Source organism: Rhipicephalus sanguineus, chromosome 1, assembly GCF_013339695.2.
Source record: "Rhipicephalus sanguineus isolate Rsan-2018 chromosome 1, BIME_Rsan_1.4, whole genome shotgun sequence".
In the NCBI taxonomy this organism is placed as follows: domain Eukaryota; kingdom Metazoa; phylum Arthropoda; class Arachnida; order Ixodida; family Ixodidae; genus Rhipicephalus; species Rhipicephalus sanguineus.
The window spans coordinates 212,683,142-212,700,767 of NC_051176.1; the positions used below are offsets into that span (position 1 = coordinate 212,683,142).

General features: G+C 44.8%; 2 protein-coding genes across 8 annotated transcripts in view; one reads left to right on the forward strand and one right to left on the reverse strand.

Moving 5' to 3' along the window:
* Nucleotides 1-17,626, reverse strand: part of LOC119406937 (heat shock factor protein) — an 84,451-nt gene that overhangs the window by 14,756 nt on the left and 52,069 nt on the right. For 3 of the 7 annotated variants that reach the window (XM_037673753.2, XM_037673727.2, XM_037673772.2), the window contains 3 exons: nt 15,403-15,680; nt 12,163-12,307; nt 7,114-7,152 (listed from right to left, as the gene is read on the reverse strand). In XM_037673753.2, coding sequence (XP_037529681.1) covers nt 7,114-7,152; nt 12,163-12,307; nt 15,403-15,680 — 462 coding nt within the window. The remainder of the gene's footprint in view (nt 1-7,113; nt 7,153-12,162; nt 12,308-15,402; nt 15,681-17,626) is intronic. The other 4 variants (XM_037673762.2, XM_037673738.2, XM_037673745.2 and 1 more) reach the window with 3 other exon arrangements.
* Nucleotides 1-17,626, forward strand: part of LOC119407071 (uncharacterized protein C18orf19 homolog B) — a 579,856-nt gene that overhangs the window by 8,237 nt on the left and 553,993 nt on the right. The gene's annotated exons all lie outside the window — the stretch shown is intronic.

The window sequence follows — 17,626 nt, forward strand, 5'->3', positions numbered from 1 at the left end:
AATAAAACAAGTACATCGCTTACTTGTAATAATTCGATGGTACTTTTCAATTATTTGTACCCAAATAAAGAAATTGGTATGTCAACCTCAAATTCTGGTTAAAGCAAGAAATAAGTTTGGACAATAGCACCACCAAAGCCGGGGACACCGCGACCAACGGCTCCTGATGAAGTAACACAATGTAACCGCGGTTCAAAAACGGTATGTATGTGTTACAAGCTGCCACTGTAGCGTCGCCAGCGCGAAGTCGGCGACGGGAATGGCAGCAGGTTAGGTCGTTCCGTACGTAAGCAGAGACAGTGAAGAGATCAGAGACGTGTGAGGGGAGGCGAACCAGAATGTGTAGGTGCCATGCCACTCACCTTCCTTGGGCATTGCCCAGTGGTAAAGGCGTCACTTTGCCCAGCGTTGACTGTAGAACAAAGGTCACTAGTAGTTGCACTGCGGCCACCATCATTTCCCGGCGGCGCATGGGTGTCCTGCTTGTGTTCGTTCTCAGGTGATTCATATAAACCGGTGCATTCTCCTGAGTCGCTACAGAAGTTCGGACGCGCTTGGCTTTCCACCAGTGCTGAGGAGGGCGAAGTTTTATCCTTCGAAGGAGGCGGTTCTTCTCCGTCCGCTTCATCGGTTCGAACTTTCTTGAAGTAAGACGCAAGACTCCTTTGCTTCGTTGTTGCAGAGTGTCTTTTCATTTTGCTGCCGCAATCCTGTGCACGCACACAGAAGTGGCCAGTGGCTCCAAAAAGACGTTTGCGACTGCTTCGACTGCCTGGCGTGAACGGCGGGCGATGTTTTCTTCCTCTCTTATCCACTTTACAGTGGCTAGAATGTAGAAGTGTGATGAACACGCCGGCTCCCGCGTGGCGCATGTGTTTTCTGAACGCCGCTACAGCTGGTGTGCATGCAGGCCCATTATTGTACTCCAGCTGCAGCAAACTGGATTAACGCTACTTAAAGACCTTTTCACAGAAGACTCCATGGGCACTGCATACTCCCCTTAATATACGTGAACCCCCAAGAATGCACTGCCGAGACATTTGCACTCCCGTGGTACAGTCCAGAAAGGAGGTGTTGCTCCGTTCCTGTGAAAAAGTCACCTTTTCACAGACGGCTCCCTGGGCGCCTGCATAATTCTCTCTGGGCTGCGCTAATTAAATAGCCGTGACCCCCCAAAAATGCACTTTGTAGGCTGTGACGTCAGCCTCTGTACTCCCGCGCGCAGCCCAGCTTGGCGGCGTTTTCTCTCCCGTGAAAGTTGACCGCTGGTGCCGGATTGTGTGCCAGCTGTATCCTCGCTTTGTGCGCTTTGTAGGGAGGCGCATATACCTTCTGTGTACAGAAGAGGTAGATTTCCTTGCGTGTGGTTAAGGTTGTTCGAAGTTGCTCGGATATGCCAGTCTTTCAGTAGATGTCATCTTCGATGATTCGTTTCGGTGGCGAGGACTACAGTTTGAGAAAAGTTTACCCTGCAGCCTGCGTCCTCGGAATGCGCCGCTGAGTTTTTCCGCTTAGGGGTTTCGTTCCCTGGCAAATTTGCGCACGTCGTGTTGGTGTTGCCGTTGCTGTCGAACTGTTTACGTTCACAGAAGGAGACGCGCTTTTCGTAGGAACCCAAAGCCGACACGTGCGGTCCGCACAGACGGATAACTTCTCCAGCGGCAATGCACAAGGAAAGCATCTGGAATCAATAAAGGAGCTGCTACGGGGTGAAAGACGAAGGAACGCGAGGGCGAAGTGCAAAGCTGTACAAATAGGGCAGGTGCGAGGGAGGGAGCGCTGAGGTGTTCTGGTAAAAGGGTAGGTTTGAAGAAAGGAAGAAGAGGGAAGCAATGCCAGGAAAGTTGCAGTGTAACTTTGGCAGCTGGTGGTCGCTGTGAAGGCGTGTAAATATTTTAGTATCACCCGAAAACTTAAAGCATCAAAAAAATTTCGGGGGGGGGGGTCAGAACCCCCTCAACCCCCCCTAGTTACGGGCCTGCTTGCAAGGTTATTTCTAGACTGAGATTTTGTCAGGAACAGGATAAGGTACTCTTCTGATCCCCAAGTATTTTCTAACACAAAAGAAATTCAGATGTCTCACATACAGTGACAAGGGAAAAAATAATCTTCGCTTTTAGAGTGACGACATTTCTGCATAAAGGTCATAAAAATTATGTGACTAGCCTTATCCTACACCACAAACCACCTAGAAGGCAGAATGGACATTTGGGCAAGTTGGAATTGGTTATGCCATTTTTCTCGTGTCCTTGTTTTTGCACTGCCCATTTCAAAGATGCATCACCTAGAAGACATCTTATGACAAACAATTAGTACATTTTCATTATGTTTGAAATGACAGCTTTCCTAAGTTGGCACACATGATTGATCATTATAACGACCATAAGTTTTTTCGTATTCCTGCTAGGGTGCTGAAATATGGAATATTTCTAATAACAAGAAGGTAAGCCATCCCTAAAATTTTCATCAAAATTAGTGCAGCAGTTCAAAAGCTGACTCTTCAGCAACGCACACCCCCTTAAAGCGGAGCGCTGCAGTACTCATGCTGGCGCTTCATCTAAAGCCTTACGAGGGTCCACTGGATTCCGGGAAAAGCAGTCAGCATCGTGGCACAATTGGCCAGATTTGTAGGAGAGAGAGAAGTCATATTCTTGGAGCCATAGTGCCCAGTGACCAAGACACCCAGTGGGGATACTTCAAGGACGAAAGCCAGCACAGTGTGTGGTGATCGGTAGTGACGATGTACTGCAGACCATGTAAGTAGGGCTGGAATTTGCCCACCGCCCAAATGAGAGCAAGGCATTCCCTTTCATTGATTGAATAGTTCCGTTCGGCTGGAGAGAGGAGACAGCTGGCACAGGCACTAGGGCACGCCTGAACCAAACCAGCACCGATTCCATAACCGCTGGCATCTGTTGCAGACTTCTGTTGGGGCCGAAATATCGACATGGGTCAGAACAGGTGGTGTCGTGAGCAACATGATGAAGATGGAGAACGCCCTAAGCTGTGCAGCGCCCCAAGAAAATGGGACACCTTTTTCAGTAAGTCTGTGAAAGGATGTGCGATGTCCGTGAAATTGTTCACAAAATGTCCAAAGTATGATCGCAGACCCAGAAAGCTGTGGAACAGGGAAGCAGGGGGACGGGTAAGTTCTTCCACGGACGGTCTGGAGGCGCGCGCTCGCTCCTTCCTTTACGGCCTGAGCACGGGGGGCTGTTACTACCTATGGCCGCAATTTCGTGAAGGCGCTCCGAGCCAACTGCTTCCTAACTCACTCCCGGCCGTTGCGGAGGCTAGCGCGCGCAGGGAGTGCTCGGCTTCCGACTTACCGTGGCGCTTTCTGAAGTTACTCTATATGGTATTCATGGTACCAATGCGATAGAAACATGGTAGCAAGTATATATGATGACTCTGGTAAATTCCGCTTTACAGAAGTGGTGGCGCAGGCCACTCATAAGCCCGCTTCTGTTGCTCGGCAAAGCATCGACGCGGTTATAACACAGCCTTGTTTTTTTTTTTAGGTTTCTGTAACTTCGAGAATAAGTAAGAGGATGAACATCGCATTTGGTTGAGGAAACGGTTTAATCATGGTTTAGGAAATGTTTATTTCAAATGTATGTGCCGGCCATCACTGCAGACTTGAAAATAACAAAATTGCACATTTTTTGTTGGAGGCATCTTAATCCGTGCTTTAATATTGAAACAGTTAAATACTTCAAAAAAGTGAAAGTCACTGCATAATGGGGACGGCCAAGCTGCAGACGAAGAGGAAACATAAAAAACTTTCAGAGAATCCTTTCAATGGGAAACAGAATGTTTTCCTTGGTACTACAACAATATGCGCATGGAGAACTGAAAAAAATCACTGCTGGTAAAACACTGTAGTGACGATCACAGTTTAAAGGAGTCAAGTCTGTCACAGCCTGATATGCTTCCGCGAGGGCTTGTGAATAAAACCGGAAGGCCTGTCATTCTGATCTGTTAACTTTTTTGTGTAGTTAATAAGAAGAATCCGGAGAAACTTCTCAGAAATAATATAAGCCAGCACTCTCGCGTGGCTCTTGTCCACACCTTCCGGACAGTCCAGAAGTGGCGAATCTTCAAGGTATGGCTCAACAGTCAATTGCAGAGTCTCGAGGATTTTCGTTCGAGGAAGATATTTGACTGCTTTCTCGAAGAACGTCACAATTGTGTCCAGCACTGGTAGTAACTCCGGCTTTGGGTAGTGTAGATCATAGGCTTCTTGCTGATGGAGAAGATTATACAAAGGACTGCTCGTTTTGTTTGTCGTCACTAGCATGGCGCATGTTTTGCAACCGACATCAGTGATGAGTTTGGCAATGTAACCACCTACATACACTAAGCTTGAATAGGCAACAGAGTTCGGTGGTTTGCGAGGAGGTTCTCGCAGAGCTTCAAGTTCCTCAATAACATCTTCCGGAATAGACACCGCCGCTTCTTCAATGTTTTCGTCGCGAATGCCCATGTCTTTTGAAGGTAGCGCCTTTTCCTTGACAATGTGAATCAAAGCAGCTGTGACGGCTCTTGCGTCTAGCGCGTCATTGCCCCCGCACATTGCCCTCAATTTTCCAAAATTTCTTCGTGAGCACATAGTTTACTCCTTTTCTCAGAAGAAATCGGACTGTCTCCACTGTGGACTCCACTGTGGTGAAAAGCAGGGCAGTGTACTACGTATCGTCTGTAAAGTTTCCTACGCCAGCGGCGACAGAAGAATCCTGGATGCGCTTAATGTAGCCTGAAAATTCATTTTCCAGCCACAGCAATCTAAGCACACGGGCCTCAGGCATTTTCGCCTCCATCGAATATAAGGTGGTCGGGTCTTAAAAAAATATTGTTGTTGCTAGTAGCGCTGCGTGTGCGTCTTCTATTGCCGAGTGCCGAGAAAGGCAGACTGTCCCCGCACGCACCTATACTTCCTTCACCGCTTGCTACAACCGAAAGAAGTAATTAGCACGAGAAATTGGCCGGGCACAGCTGGTTTAAAACACGAAGCACATGCGGCGAAACGCGCTTTGGGCGGTTGGCTCGCGACGCCCTCACGCGGAGCGCGCCGTCGTGACTGTATAGAAAAAGTTCCATTGTACTCTCGGCGGCTGCTCAGTCCGTAAGGGAAGGAGCGAGCGTGCGCCTCTAGACCGGCCGTGGTTCCTCACGGCTTGAACTTTGTCAGGATCAGGGCGAACCCAAACAAGTTGACAAGATGCTTCAGCCTCGTAAGTTGCTGTCAGCCGAAATAACCCTCTAACCAGTTCAATCACAGGCTGGCATTGTGAAAAACAGAAAGGATAGAGGAAAGGCAGTCAAGGAGTGTTTCAAAGGTTGGTGAAAATAGATTACTTAAATCCATGCAGGAAGACATCCATCATATGCTCAAAGGTGGCCAAAGCATTGCATAAACTGAAAGGCATGACTTTAAACTGGTAAAGACTGTCTGGTATCACAAAAGCAGTCTTCTCACGGTCCATGTTATCAATGGCAATTTGCCAGTATCCTGAACGAAGGATGATTGAGGAAAAATATTTGGCGCTGTGAAGTGTGAAGGTAATCCAGGGTGTCATCAATGCGTGGTAACGGGTAGACATCTTTTTTAGTGATTTTGTTAACCTCTCTGTAGTCCATGCAGAAACTCCAACTGTTGTCCTTCTTAACAAGATCTACAGGGGGAGTCCACAGTTTGCAGGGTGGCTTGATTATGTCTTTGGCAAGCATCTTGTCGACTTCCTTTTGAATGATGTATGGCCTACCTTTGAATGACGTAGCATGGCCTTCAATGGATCAGATGGGCATTGCTGGTGTTAATGCAGTGCTTCACATCCCAGGTTTGACCTAGCGAACTGTCACAGAAGTCAAAGACATCAGAGTATGAGGCAAGGAAACAAAAGAGCGCGTCAGCGTGGTCCAACAAAAGGCCGGGTGAGATCATTTTTTCGGGTCAACAGATTGACCTGGTAATGAAGACAGGTACACTTGGAGTGCGAACGACCATCATCATGCAGGGACAAAGCTGAGATGATGCAGTCGTCGGTGGGCACCAGCATGGCGAGGACAGTTCCTTGCGTGTGGACACAAACTGAAATTCAGCACAGGAATGCAAGCACGGTTTCCATGTATGTTAATAAAAGTGTGCGGAAAAGCAATGCTGTCCATCAACAGGAAGGCTGTGATGGGTGCGAGCACATATTCACCATGAGGTACAGGTGAAGAGGGCATTATGGCAATGCAAGTGACAGTTTGCGGTGACAAACGGACATGCTCAGCAGAAAACAGGTGACTTTGGACTGGACTGGGTGGATCAGTAGGATATGGTAGGTCAAGTTACACTGTACCAGCTGAACAATCTATAAGGGCTGTATGGGTGGACAAGAAGTGAAGACTGATGATGACATCATTGGTACAGCAAGTTACTAAAGGCAAGTTACTGAAGTTACTAAAGGTCTGAAGTTACTAAAGGCAAGAAGCCAGTGTCAATAACAGACATTTCAAAACAATCTAAATGACTAAACTAGCAAAAAAAATTCTTTGACTATAACATAAACATCAAACTGAGATCAACAACTGATCTAAGTGATCATAGAAAAGCATTAGCTTCATACAGGCACAAATAAAAAGAAAAACACTCCAGCATGAACACCAGAAACAGGCTAGCATGGCAGTAGCGAGCACTAGAACTCCACACCTATCGAAAATAAATATTAAATGATCCTAAAACAGCCTCTCGAAAACATGCTTACAATAGAGTGTGCGAATCCAAGCATTGCACTTCACAGTGCGAAGCCAAGACTGCGCCAAATACCTTGCACAGGGCTCCCAGTGTGTGGAAACACAGTTGAAGCTACACACACATCTCAAGTAGAACAAAATCACTTTTGTCTATGATCCATTTTAATGTCATGGGAAAATATATGACATTTCAGCTTGCATCGAAGGGTCAAGAGCATGTTTCTTTTTTTTTTTCCATAGCGCTGTTCCAAGGATTCCACGATAAAATATATCCTTATTGAAATATGCACATTTGCTGTACCCCATGGGCAAACTTCAAAACTTATTGAAAAGCAGGAAGTAGATAGCACACTGCTAACGTATATAGCTTACCCCCAAGCATGACGTCAGTGGATCTTCGGGAGAAAACAACTGGAAAAAAAAATCTATATAAGGTAATGCATTTTTTATTGCACACATTTCATCTGCCGTAAAATCCCGAGCAAGCACCCCGTACTTTTTTCAGGAGATTTGAAATATGTGCCAGTGACTGAGCAAGGCTCTCCTCCCACCATTTTAGGGGCGAAGCTCCTCTTAGTCTAACCTTGTCACGTCTCCGTTGTCCAGCGTAACCACCTTTGCAAACTGCCCACTACTTCGTCTTTGCAAACATCCCACTACGACCCATCACCGATCTATCACTTCACCGACCATAAAGCCGTTATAATGAAGGGGGAACGGAAACCAAGTCTAGCTACCACTTGCGATTAATAAAATTTCTTGTATAAATATATACAGTGTTTGTCACGTCTTTGATGATGTACTGGGCGAAACCACCGAAGATTTCACGGTGTAACCATGACTGCTTCAGGAGCTTCGCCCAAGCTCTTCATCACTCACCCGTGAATATGCTGTGAATTTTTTTTCTTTTCGACCTGTTCTCCACTACAGGATCCTGCAGCAGCGGTTCCCAGGAGCCCAAATTCTGAAAGTCTTTAGATATGTGCATGATTTCTGAGTACTTTTACAGTGTGGTGCCTCGGGGTCACATTCTGAGTTGTCACAAATTGTCAGAAGATTCGAAGAATGTCTTTCCCCCCTTGTCATTACACATGAAATTTCACACGAGGATTCTCTGGCTCAGTAGAAAGTAAATTCATGCCTATTCAATAAAGCATTCCATTGGAAGCACAGGTGTGCATTCTTCTTAGAGGCTCTTCTGCCACCATCTTGAATTTTGGTCTGCGACCGAGCAAGTCCCCCCCCCCCTAAATCTTGCCTGATTATCTTTCACCGTAAGGGGGGCACTTGCTGGGGATTTTACGGTATACAAACTGTTACAATTTATCTACAATGTGGGGCTTTACACAAACAATGGCCAATGTGTACGATGGGCATTATTCATGTAAGTCATGATTAAACATAAATTTGCACAAAATATTCTTTAGTTTCAATCACCTTATAATTACCTCAATCAATACGGCATCAATCTAAACATCATGTAGAATGCCGACACAGTGATAAAATCAGCCCAGGTCTTCTATCATCCCTTTTTTTAGACACATAAGAAACAAACCACGTGAAATTTAAAAAAGCATGACAATACATTTCCAAATGAGTAATGCAGTGGTTTAAATTGCAAACCTCGCCAAATGCGGCTCTGGCTTGTTGCCCTGATAAAGAAAGGCTGAAGCCTTTTCCAGATGTGTCACTAGCTTTTACAGAAACTAGTATTTGGTCCTTGTTTCTCAAGTTTGTCACAGGCTAGCTTTTGGAAGCAACAGCTATCGGTACTTGGTTGTTCCCATGCACTGGCTTGAATGGCCGCCTTCTCTTTCAGAATCGTGCTCTAAGCTTCTCATGATCCCAAAGTGCGCTGCGACATCAGATTTTTTTTTTCTCCATATGCAATGCAGCAAATAACATCCACTCTGTCGCAAAGTGGCAGAGCTTGCCGCTGCTTTGTCGTCATCTTTAAGGTACACTGAATGCTGCAGGTATGATAATGCAGGAACAGTCAGGTCCACCTAAATGACGCACGGCGCACAAGCACAACACCAAACATCTAAATAGGAACAAAGAAGGTAAGGAGGATAAAAAAAAAAGGAGGTGTGCAGTTGACGTGGTGCGCATCCACGTAGCCCATGTCACATCGGCCTCCTGCACTCCTCTCCTGATGCCTGTCTTCAGGTTTCTTTTCACTTAGCTTGATGCCTGATCACGTGGTGAGCAGTCACCGAATGTGCCTGCTGTGCACCTGTGCCAGCTTGTTCCACGAGCCACAGCTGGGCTGGTATGTGCCGCCCTCATTCGTGAGCATGCCTGTATGCCAGTCAAGCCCAGCCGTGTGCACGCACAGCATCTTCTATACCCATGAAATGGTCAGCTCCTTGTCCATTTACTTCGGATACACTAACGCGCAGCGGAGTGCATGACATCACAAAAATCTACTGCGTTCCCAACAAAATGTGCACATGTGCGATGCTGCTTAGTCGCACCTTCCTTCAAGCGGAACTTAACAACCTGGTTGGTTTTCGCACAACATTTTGCAGTTGGCACAGCAAAACCATACGTCATGATTCTTTTTTTTTTCTCAAGTGCCACTGCAGTGACACAGCTCCAGCGGCCTGGAATGCCAGTGCATGTGGGTGTTCATTAATCGTGGGCACTAAATTCAACATATCCAATGTACAGTTCATTATAGAAAGTGCATTTCACATGAATAACGCTCTTAACTCTTAAGACAGCTTTGCGTGTTCAATGTAAAGCATAAATTGTTGCACCCGGTTTCATTAAACAGGTTTGACTGAACTATGTCATCAAGCCTGTCATCTTGCCTATCAAGCAACACTTTCATGGACTTAAACCTGTCCACGTTCAGTGCCCGAAACCATATTGTTGTATGACCCGCTTGTCCTGTCTTGCCTGTAAGTCACCAGGATGGCTCCCTTTCTGACGGAAGGTGATTGCAGTGAAGACACATGCCAGGTGCTGCTGCAGCCACATCCCCATCCCTCCTCTGAGAGTGGAGCTTGTGGTTCTGTAGCCTATTTTGTTAAAACGCTTTTTGCTTCTGGGCACAGTTATTTGCTTGCCTTATAATATTAAATGGTGAACACATAGTTGTGACAAATCCATGATGCAGTCTTCATAGAAATGCTAGCATGAAACATAAGCATAATTTTGCCATAAACATGCACGCATACGGCAATTATTCCAGTAGGATAGCTTGTGTTCAGTAGACGATGCACTGCAATGAAACCGTGTGGTATGGTCTGCACCGCGTCACAGCTCGTACTAAATTTTAAAGAAGCCTTGCCAGTCTCTGTCACTAGAGTCCTGTACAAACATGTAAAGAGCTCACAGATCGGCACGCGACAACAAAACTGTGTCATGTCGCGTCATGTCACTACGAATCTGGTCACTATAGGTGATTATGGCTCCGCTATAAGTGGATGAGCTGATACTATTACACCAATGTAATATGAGCGGAAGACAGTGGGAATGAAAGTAGTAAGCACGCTACTTGGCCCTAAGTTGAAGTGTCTAAATCTGTGAGCACTGTACACGCACACACAAAAGGGAAAGGTTGATAAGTTGATGCAACATCTCTTTCACACTATGGCACTGTGCTTGGCACTAGTATTGGTATCACCTGTCCTCTATTGCAAGGTCATGGACATGAAATTGTTTTTGACTACTTCAGAAAAAGAGGGGAAAAGAAAAGAAAGGACCCTCCTAATGTATGTTTTCAGCAACATTTACTGTGGTGCTGCATTTCTTTGTTTTCAGCGACAAACGGAAACAGCTGCAAATCTACACTTGTTAGTGTGCACAACCATTTAGTGCATGATTACAGCATGTTCCTGACAGGTACATATTAAAGAGTTTCCACAGTATGTGCACATAGACATTCATTTCTGCAGTGTGCAAATGAATAAACTGGGGTGTAAATCAAGCATAACATATTGCACACTTTTGTAAGCTGTTGTGGTTTCATTTGGCTAGGAAGTTACAGAATCTCCAGAAGCTGAAGCCCTGTAAACAGTCACGTTTCCCAAGTCTAAAGGACTGTCCTGCAAGAACACATTGAAAGAAAGAAAAGGCACACAGAACTTGCAATAATATTCAGTGCTTCAATGGGTAAAAGCCCTTTTACTAGCAATTTTAATTCTGCATAGTCAAAAAGGAAGCAACTTTTAACACATCCTTTCATTTAGCCACTAAATATACTGCTAAATAATACTGGCTTGCAGAACCCACACAAAAAAAATATTATCTACTGAAATCACAATAGATGTTAGGAAAGCCAAGACAGCCGAATCAGGACAAAATTACTGCACAAAAGTGCATGAACGAGGTATTCAGTACACTTAATATCACAGAGACAAGTATGAAAATTGAACTGCGATGTGTTTATGCTCTGCTACAGATGTTTTTCACAAAATTGCAGTGAAAGTAAAGCCATAAGCACTGAAAGCAATGAAACCTCACAGAATGTTCAACTACACTGTCTCTTCCTTACTCAACCTTTCCCAGTATGTGTCTACATTTCATAGGCATTTGCAAAAATGGAGAAAATATATAGTAAGTCATCATTTTTGCTATATCGTTACTCTACATTCTCAGCAGCAGTTATTTTGCGTTATCTGTACATGCTGGTATTTCTCAATGTTAAAGAGTTTGTGCAAATAACCCTTTGGAGTTTTTGCTGTACATGCACAGTGGCGGTTTTCCATCCCGCAGGGTCTTTGCTGTAAGGGTATGGCTTCGACCCTCCACTTAGAAATTTAGCACCATAATGCCAATGCATGCTCAGTGAGAGGTGCTGCCACCCCCTAGGACTTACAAGAGGCATTTGAAATTTGATTATACTACCTTCTTGCGGAGATAGGATAAACAGAACTAATTTTTCAGTGCATCGCGCGATCTATGGCAACGCCGTTTCATGGTTTTGGTTTCGCCATGTGATCCCAACAGAGCCGTGCGATACTTGATTTTTTTATCTTTATCAGCACTCCTTTGCAAGGGTAGTGGAAGTTGATTTCCATCTTTACTGGCGATGCTCTTAGCTTGTTTATCATCTCAGCTTGTTTATCTGCTCCCGTAGGGAGCATATACAGTAACTCTAGCAGTAAGTAAGCAAAGGATTTAGCTCTTAATTTTAGAGTTCCCTACAACTTATCATTTAGTGACATTACGAGCTGTCTTAATTATGCTTTAAATGCTGTGCTCAGTCGTTCTAAATTTTCAAACTTGCAAACAGGCATTATAAGGCGGAATGCATGCTTTGGTGCCCAGAAGGTGGTGCACAATGTGAAAGAAAAAATATGCATGGCAATAGGCACTGCCAGGGAGAAAAAAATATTGCCTTGCATAGTTTAGACAGAAAATGTGTGAGCACTGCACTAAAGCAGCGTCATGGTTTCATATCCTATCTACCTTTGAGGCTTTTGACAGAAGCCCTGTCCAGTCAGGACATACCCCCATCAGTGTGGAAGTGTCCAAGTTGAGTCCTCCACTCATCAGCTGATCTTGCAACCAATCCAGGTCGGAATCTATGGATTCCACATGCTCCGAGAAAACCCTGCATTCAGAACATAGGAATTAATTAATTAGCTAATTAATTAAGGTATACTACCCTCAGAGCCAAATGGCAGAGAAAAATGGGAGTGGTTACAATGAATGAAGTATACAGAACAAAAGAGTGCAGTGAATCCAGGTAACAGAATGTTTCTCCAGATTATACAAACTAGTGTAGTTAATTCAAGACAAAAAAGAAAATAAGGAAAAAAAGTGCAGTGAGTACGGGTAACAGATAATTCTCCTGGATATATAATGTTAGCTATTGTTTTGTGGAAAAGCTTGCTGTCAGTGATGGCCGCGATACTTGAAGGAAGGTGGTTCCAGTCCCGAGATGAACAGGGAATAAATGACTGAAAGGAAGGATTAGTGTAACATGATGCAATTCCTACCTTATTACAATGATCAACACAGTTTGAAATGTACTGAGGTTGTTGTATGAAGTCATAGTGAAGTCTTCAACGGTGGAAAATTTTATAAAATAGCAAAAGACGGGCGACTTTGTGTTGGTTAGCCAATGGAATAAGTGTTGGGTTATTTTTCCCTGAGGTCATATTTGTAGTACAGTTATGGTTAGAAAGGATGCTTGTGAAGCCTATAAAGAAGGAACAAAAGAACAATAAAAATTATAAAAGAACAAGCCTGTCAGACACCATCACTGTAGGCCATACACTCTGTGCAATGCAAAAGCTTGACCTTGCTTGTTTGCAATGTCCGAGCTTACATGCATCACATCCGGTGCTTATCTGTGTTACGTCTAATACAGGAGAATCACATGTGACAGCAGCCAGCACTCAGACAGGAGAAAAAAGAGGAAAAGAAAGGTTCAATTTAAAAAGTCCCCGGACACTCCACTGGAACTGTCCAAGTATGTATAAGCATCGCACCATTTGCTCATCTTGGTCATTTTTGATGCTGCTGCTGTTCTATTTTCTTGGTGCTCGTTACAAAGTGATGCAAAATAAGCATGACGAGCAAGTGGCACAATGCTTATGCATACTCCTCTGTGCCTCTAGTTGTTCCTTTTTCCACTGATGGCACTTCCGCGACCATTCAGTGTTCCTACACCACTGCATAGTTTCTAAACTGCCATTGCCACTACAAATGTTTCAGATATATTAAACTTCTGTGAACAGTGTGTTTAGCCCAGTGGGTAAGGCGCTGCTTCTGAGCATGTGATCGTATGTTCGAATCTCACCATCGGCAACATCTTTTGTCTCTTTATTTATTAATTTATTTATTTGTTTAGACATATTTAGAAGGTCGAGGGTTTGAGTCCCGACACAGTTAAGTCATGGGTTCGTGTCGTTATTTGCTATATACCTCTACAGGCTTCCTATGCATTCTCTGTGAAGCACTATGCATTCCTATGGGAAATGCCTTACATCACGCTACAGACATATTTCCCCAGGGTACTCTCCACACAATGATTATGCATTAAAAGTGTTAAGTGTTTCTGTCCTTTCTGCACAGTCACCACAGATCACTATAATGATGTGACTACTCGGCTTCATTTCAATCAAGTACTAGTGCTAATTTTGCTCTTTTGCACAGTGGCGGATCCAGGGGGGGGGGGCGATTGGGCGATCGCCCCCCCCCCAAAGCTATAAGCCAACCCAACCCCCCCCCCCCCGCTTTTCACCTCACCGAAGGCCATTTTTCAGAACGTAGAATTTTTTCAGGTGGTCGCTGTGTCCATCCCAATCCGAGACTAGGGAAGCACCCCTCACACAGCCCAGCGCTTTTGTTAAGAGCGAAACAGGCTTTCTAGAAAAGATTTCTTCTGCGTCCTGCATCTTTCAAATAGGCACCGACGAGCACAAGCCTCAACTATTTTGCTAAAGCAACTGCTGCCTTTATGGAAGCGAGCTAAAGTTTCCTCCCCACTCCCAGGGCCATCAGCTCTTCAGCAAAGCGAGGGGTCTTCAAATTCTCCCATCTTTTTCTCAGAGACAGGAGTCTGTTCTGTGTCATTCAAACTGGCATCTTTCGTCCCACCACGGCCGGGCTAGACTGCACGTGCGCGCTTGAGCGCGCACGTGCAGTCTAGCCCGGCCGTGGTCCCACAAAGCGTGCAGAACAAGTTACCTTTTAGTCAACCTTCAGCGGCTGGTCCAAAAAAAAAAAAAAAAGAAGGAAGGCAGGCAGTGGTGCTGTGAATTATATTCGCCGAAGTACCGAGCAAGCCTCCGAGAGCACGTGCGCGGGGTATAATCGAGCGCGACTCCGAAAGCTCCGTTTGACCGTCCTTAGGCTGCGGAGATAGAAAGGGCATTTTCTGGCAACACGACCGGCCAGAAAAAAAGGCAATGGGGAGGAGGGGGCGGGGTAACAAAGGGAGGCTTACTCCGAAACTACGTTCAAGGAATACTAGAGCTCGCCGTTGTGGGAATACTCATTTATCGAGCAGGTGGCCTGCCCTTCCCTCTTTCACCCTCCTCTTACCAACAACACTGATACGTGTTCCCCAATGTTTAGCGGAAATATGCGAAATTTTAGATAATGAAATGGCACTGAGCAATGCAACTGAGAACAAAAATAATGAGCATTTGGTTACTAACGTGAAGTTTTAAAGTTGGGCAACGCCCCCCCCCCCCCCCCCCCCCCCCCCCCCCCCAACAACCAACCGCCCCCCCCAAAGCAAGCGCCTGGATCCGCCCCTGCTTTTGCATCACACAATTGTGGCACTCCACAATCGAAACACTTCAAAATTTTTTCTAAATAACTGGTCCGTGAACGAATGTCTCAAAATGAATTAATTCAACTCCATTCAATATGAATACATTCGTAGGAACCAGAGAGTGTATACAATTATACATTTATACGATTTTTACTTGTAAAAAGTAACGCTAACCCGATTTTACCATAACCTGCCACAGAAAAAGACACTGGTTATCAGGACACGTTATGCATTGATGCTTGGCCAGCAAAGAACATGCAGAAACATGCAGGCATAAGCTACACAGCACACATTCCTTAGCAAACAGCACTAGAAAGAGAGCAAGGACAAGAGCAGGTTGCCTGTCCATGTTTTTGATTATCCTTTAGTTTACTGCTTGCTAGCAGGCTACCACAGCATACACTGAAAGTTTTGCTCACTTTGCGGCACCAGCAGCCTTGTCATGCAACGCCACCTGCATTCCTGGACTGCGAGGTGCAACTGCTTTCTCCTTTTTGTGCTTGGAGCTCGCCTCCGTTGCAAGGTCAGCCAGGCCCAATGGAGAGGCTGTTTCAGGAGGCTCTACCTCACCCTCCAACGTGGGGATATCCTCCAGCATGATGCAACTGCTTAGCAGATCTGATGCACCATTGGACGCCTGCTTATGACCCAGAATTGTTGACTTTTCGTCATCAACCGAAATAGATGAAGAAAATGCCTATTGAAGGAATAAAAATAAAACTGTGCAAATGAGTGAACAATTACACTTTTACGCCTAAACACAAGATATTCACCTTTCACGATATGTGGCCCCGTGTAATCTACAGGTCATATGTTGTCATTTCTATTATCACAGTAAAGTTGCAGTACACATACTTTACATGATAATGACATACACACTTCATTTTACAAAAGTCATTAGAATGCAATCTGTACTACAGTTTAATCCAGTTTGCACAGCAACCATGTATCAAGCGTGGCACAGTTTTCTCGCAATTTCCACAATGAAATTTCATGCTTAATTTCACTGCAAACATACATCTATCTGTCAACAAAATATTTCACCTGTATAACACTAAATTTATTGTCACTTGATCACAAAGCTCACTTCATTTTGCTATGTCAGGATGTGAGATGACGCAAAAAAACATCCGTTTAGGCCATTTTGTATTAGACATAATTCCAGGTTAGGGTGGAGTTGAACGTCGCAAGAAAACGAGCATGTTTTTGAGCATGCACAATATCATACAGTAAATACAGTTGACCGATGAATTACACAGACTATAGTTGGATACAGCTTAAGAGGTGTGGAGAGGCCCCGCCCAGAAGATCGAAGTGCAGCAGCCAAAGGCCTCCGCGACTAAAGAAATAGTCCTGCTCGTGCACTTGGGAATGTTCTTCGAAGACGCGGTCACTGGCCGTCTGATTAATGACGTCAGTCTGGAGTGCGCACCCATTGGTACAGGCTTGTGTGCATCCGCCTTTGAGGAGAAAATGCCGCGGACTTCCAAAGTTGTATACGACTATAGGTGGATATTTTCTGAAAGACCAATCCGTCAGAATTCCATAAAAAAGGATTCATCAGTGGGGAAAAAAAATAGTGTCTTTATTCTCTATGTGGCCAGGAAAGCTTGTGAACGAGCTGCCTATACTAGATTTTTCCAAAAAAATCCTTGTGCCAAATTTGCACCTCCGGATAATTTCAACAAACACGCTGTTTTCTTCCAGCACAGGGGTCTCAAACACACGACCTACGTGCTACATGCAGCCTGCAAACCTTTTGCTAGCAGCCCAACCAGCACATCACTGTCTGGGTGTGCCAGACTTCTATGAGTTCCTTGACGATACATGCTTCCCAGTGCTACGTCTACAGGCTACTAGGATCATCGCCATGTTCGGAAGTACCTACTAGTGTGAACACCTGTTCTAATTGCTAAAGGTAAGCAAGTCAGCTCTCATCTCGAGGATGACTGATGAACACTTTCGATCGACCATGAGGATAGTCTCCGCACAAGAAGTTAATGCGGACATTTCTTCTCTCATCGCAGCTAAACGTTGCCAGGCATTAATGAAATGAAATGAAATTGTTTATTTGCCATCTTTACAAAGTACAGATGGGGGATGGCAGAAATCAAGCTGTCCTCAGCTTGACTAAGCCACCGTGTTTAGAACTTTAGCAGTTATTTTGTGCTTCACAAGGAATAAAGCTTTGCGACTTTGCTAAATGGTACTCACATTATTTTCTTGCCTATTGCGATTGATAATGCCTTGTTCGAATAAACTAAACAGACGTGTCTGGTCTCAAGCATTTTCCTCGTGAGGGACCCCCTACGGTCAACATGTGATGAAACATAACCGTGGAACAAAAATTCTATTTCAGAATCAATGTCCAGATTTCAGTCATTCTGGAGATCAGTATTGATATGTGCTCAAATCCCAATGCCAAATGCCCTTTAATAATTATGCATAAATAAGGCATGAAAAAGGCCTTTTTCAAATGGCAACATTAGCTGACATTTGGTTCAACCCCCCCCCCCCCCCCCCTTCTTACCGACCTTCTTCACTGTCCGGCACTTATGGGTCTAAATTTCCTGACTGCGGCCCACAAGCTGAGGTTAGTTTGAGACCTTTGTTCTAGTGGAATGGTCATGGGTTCACAACACA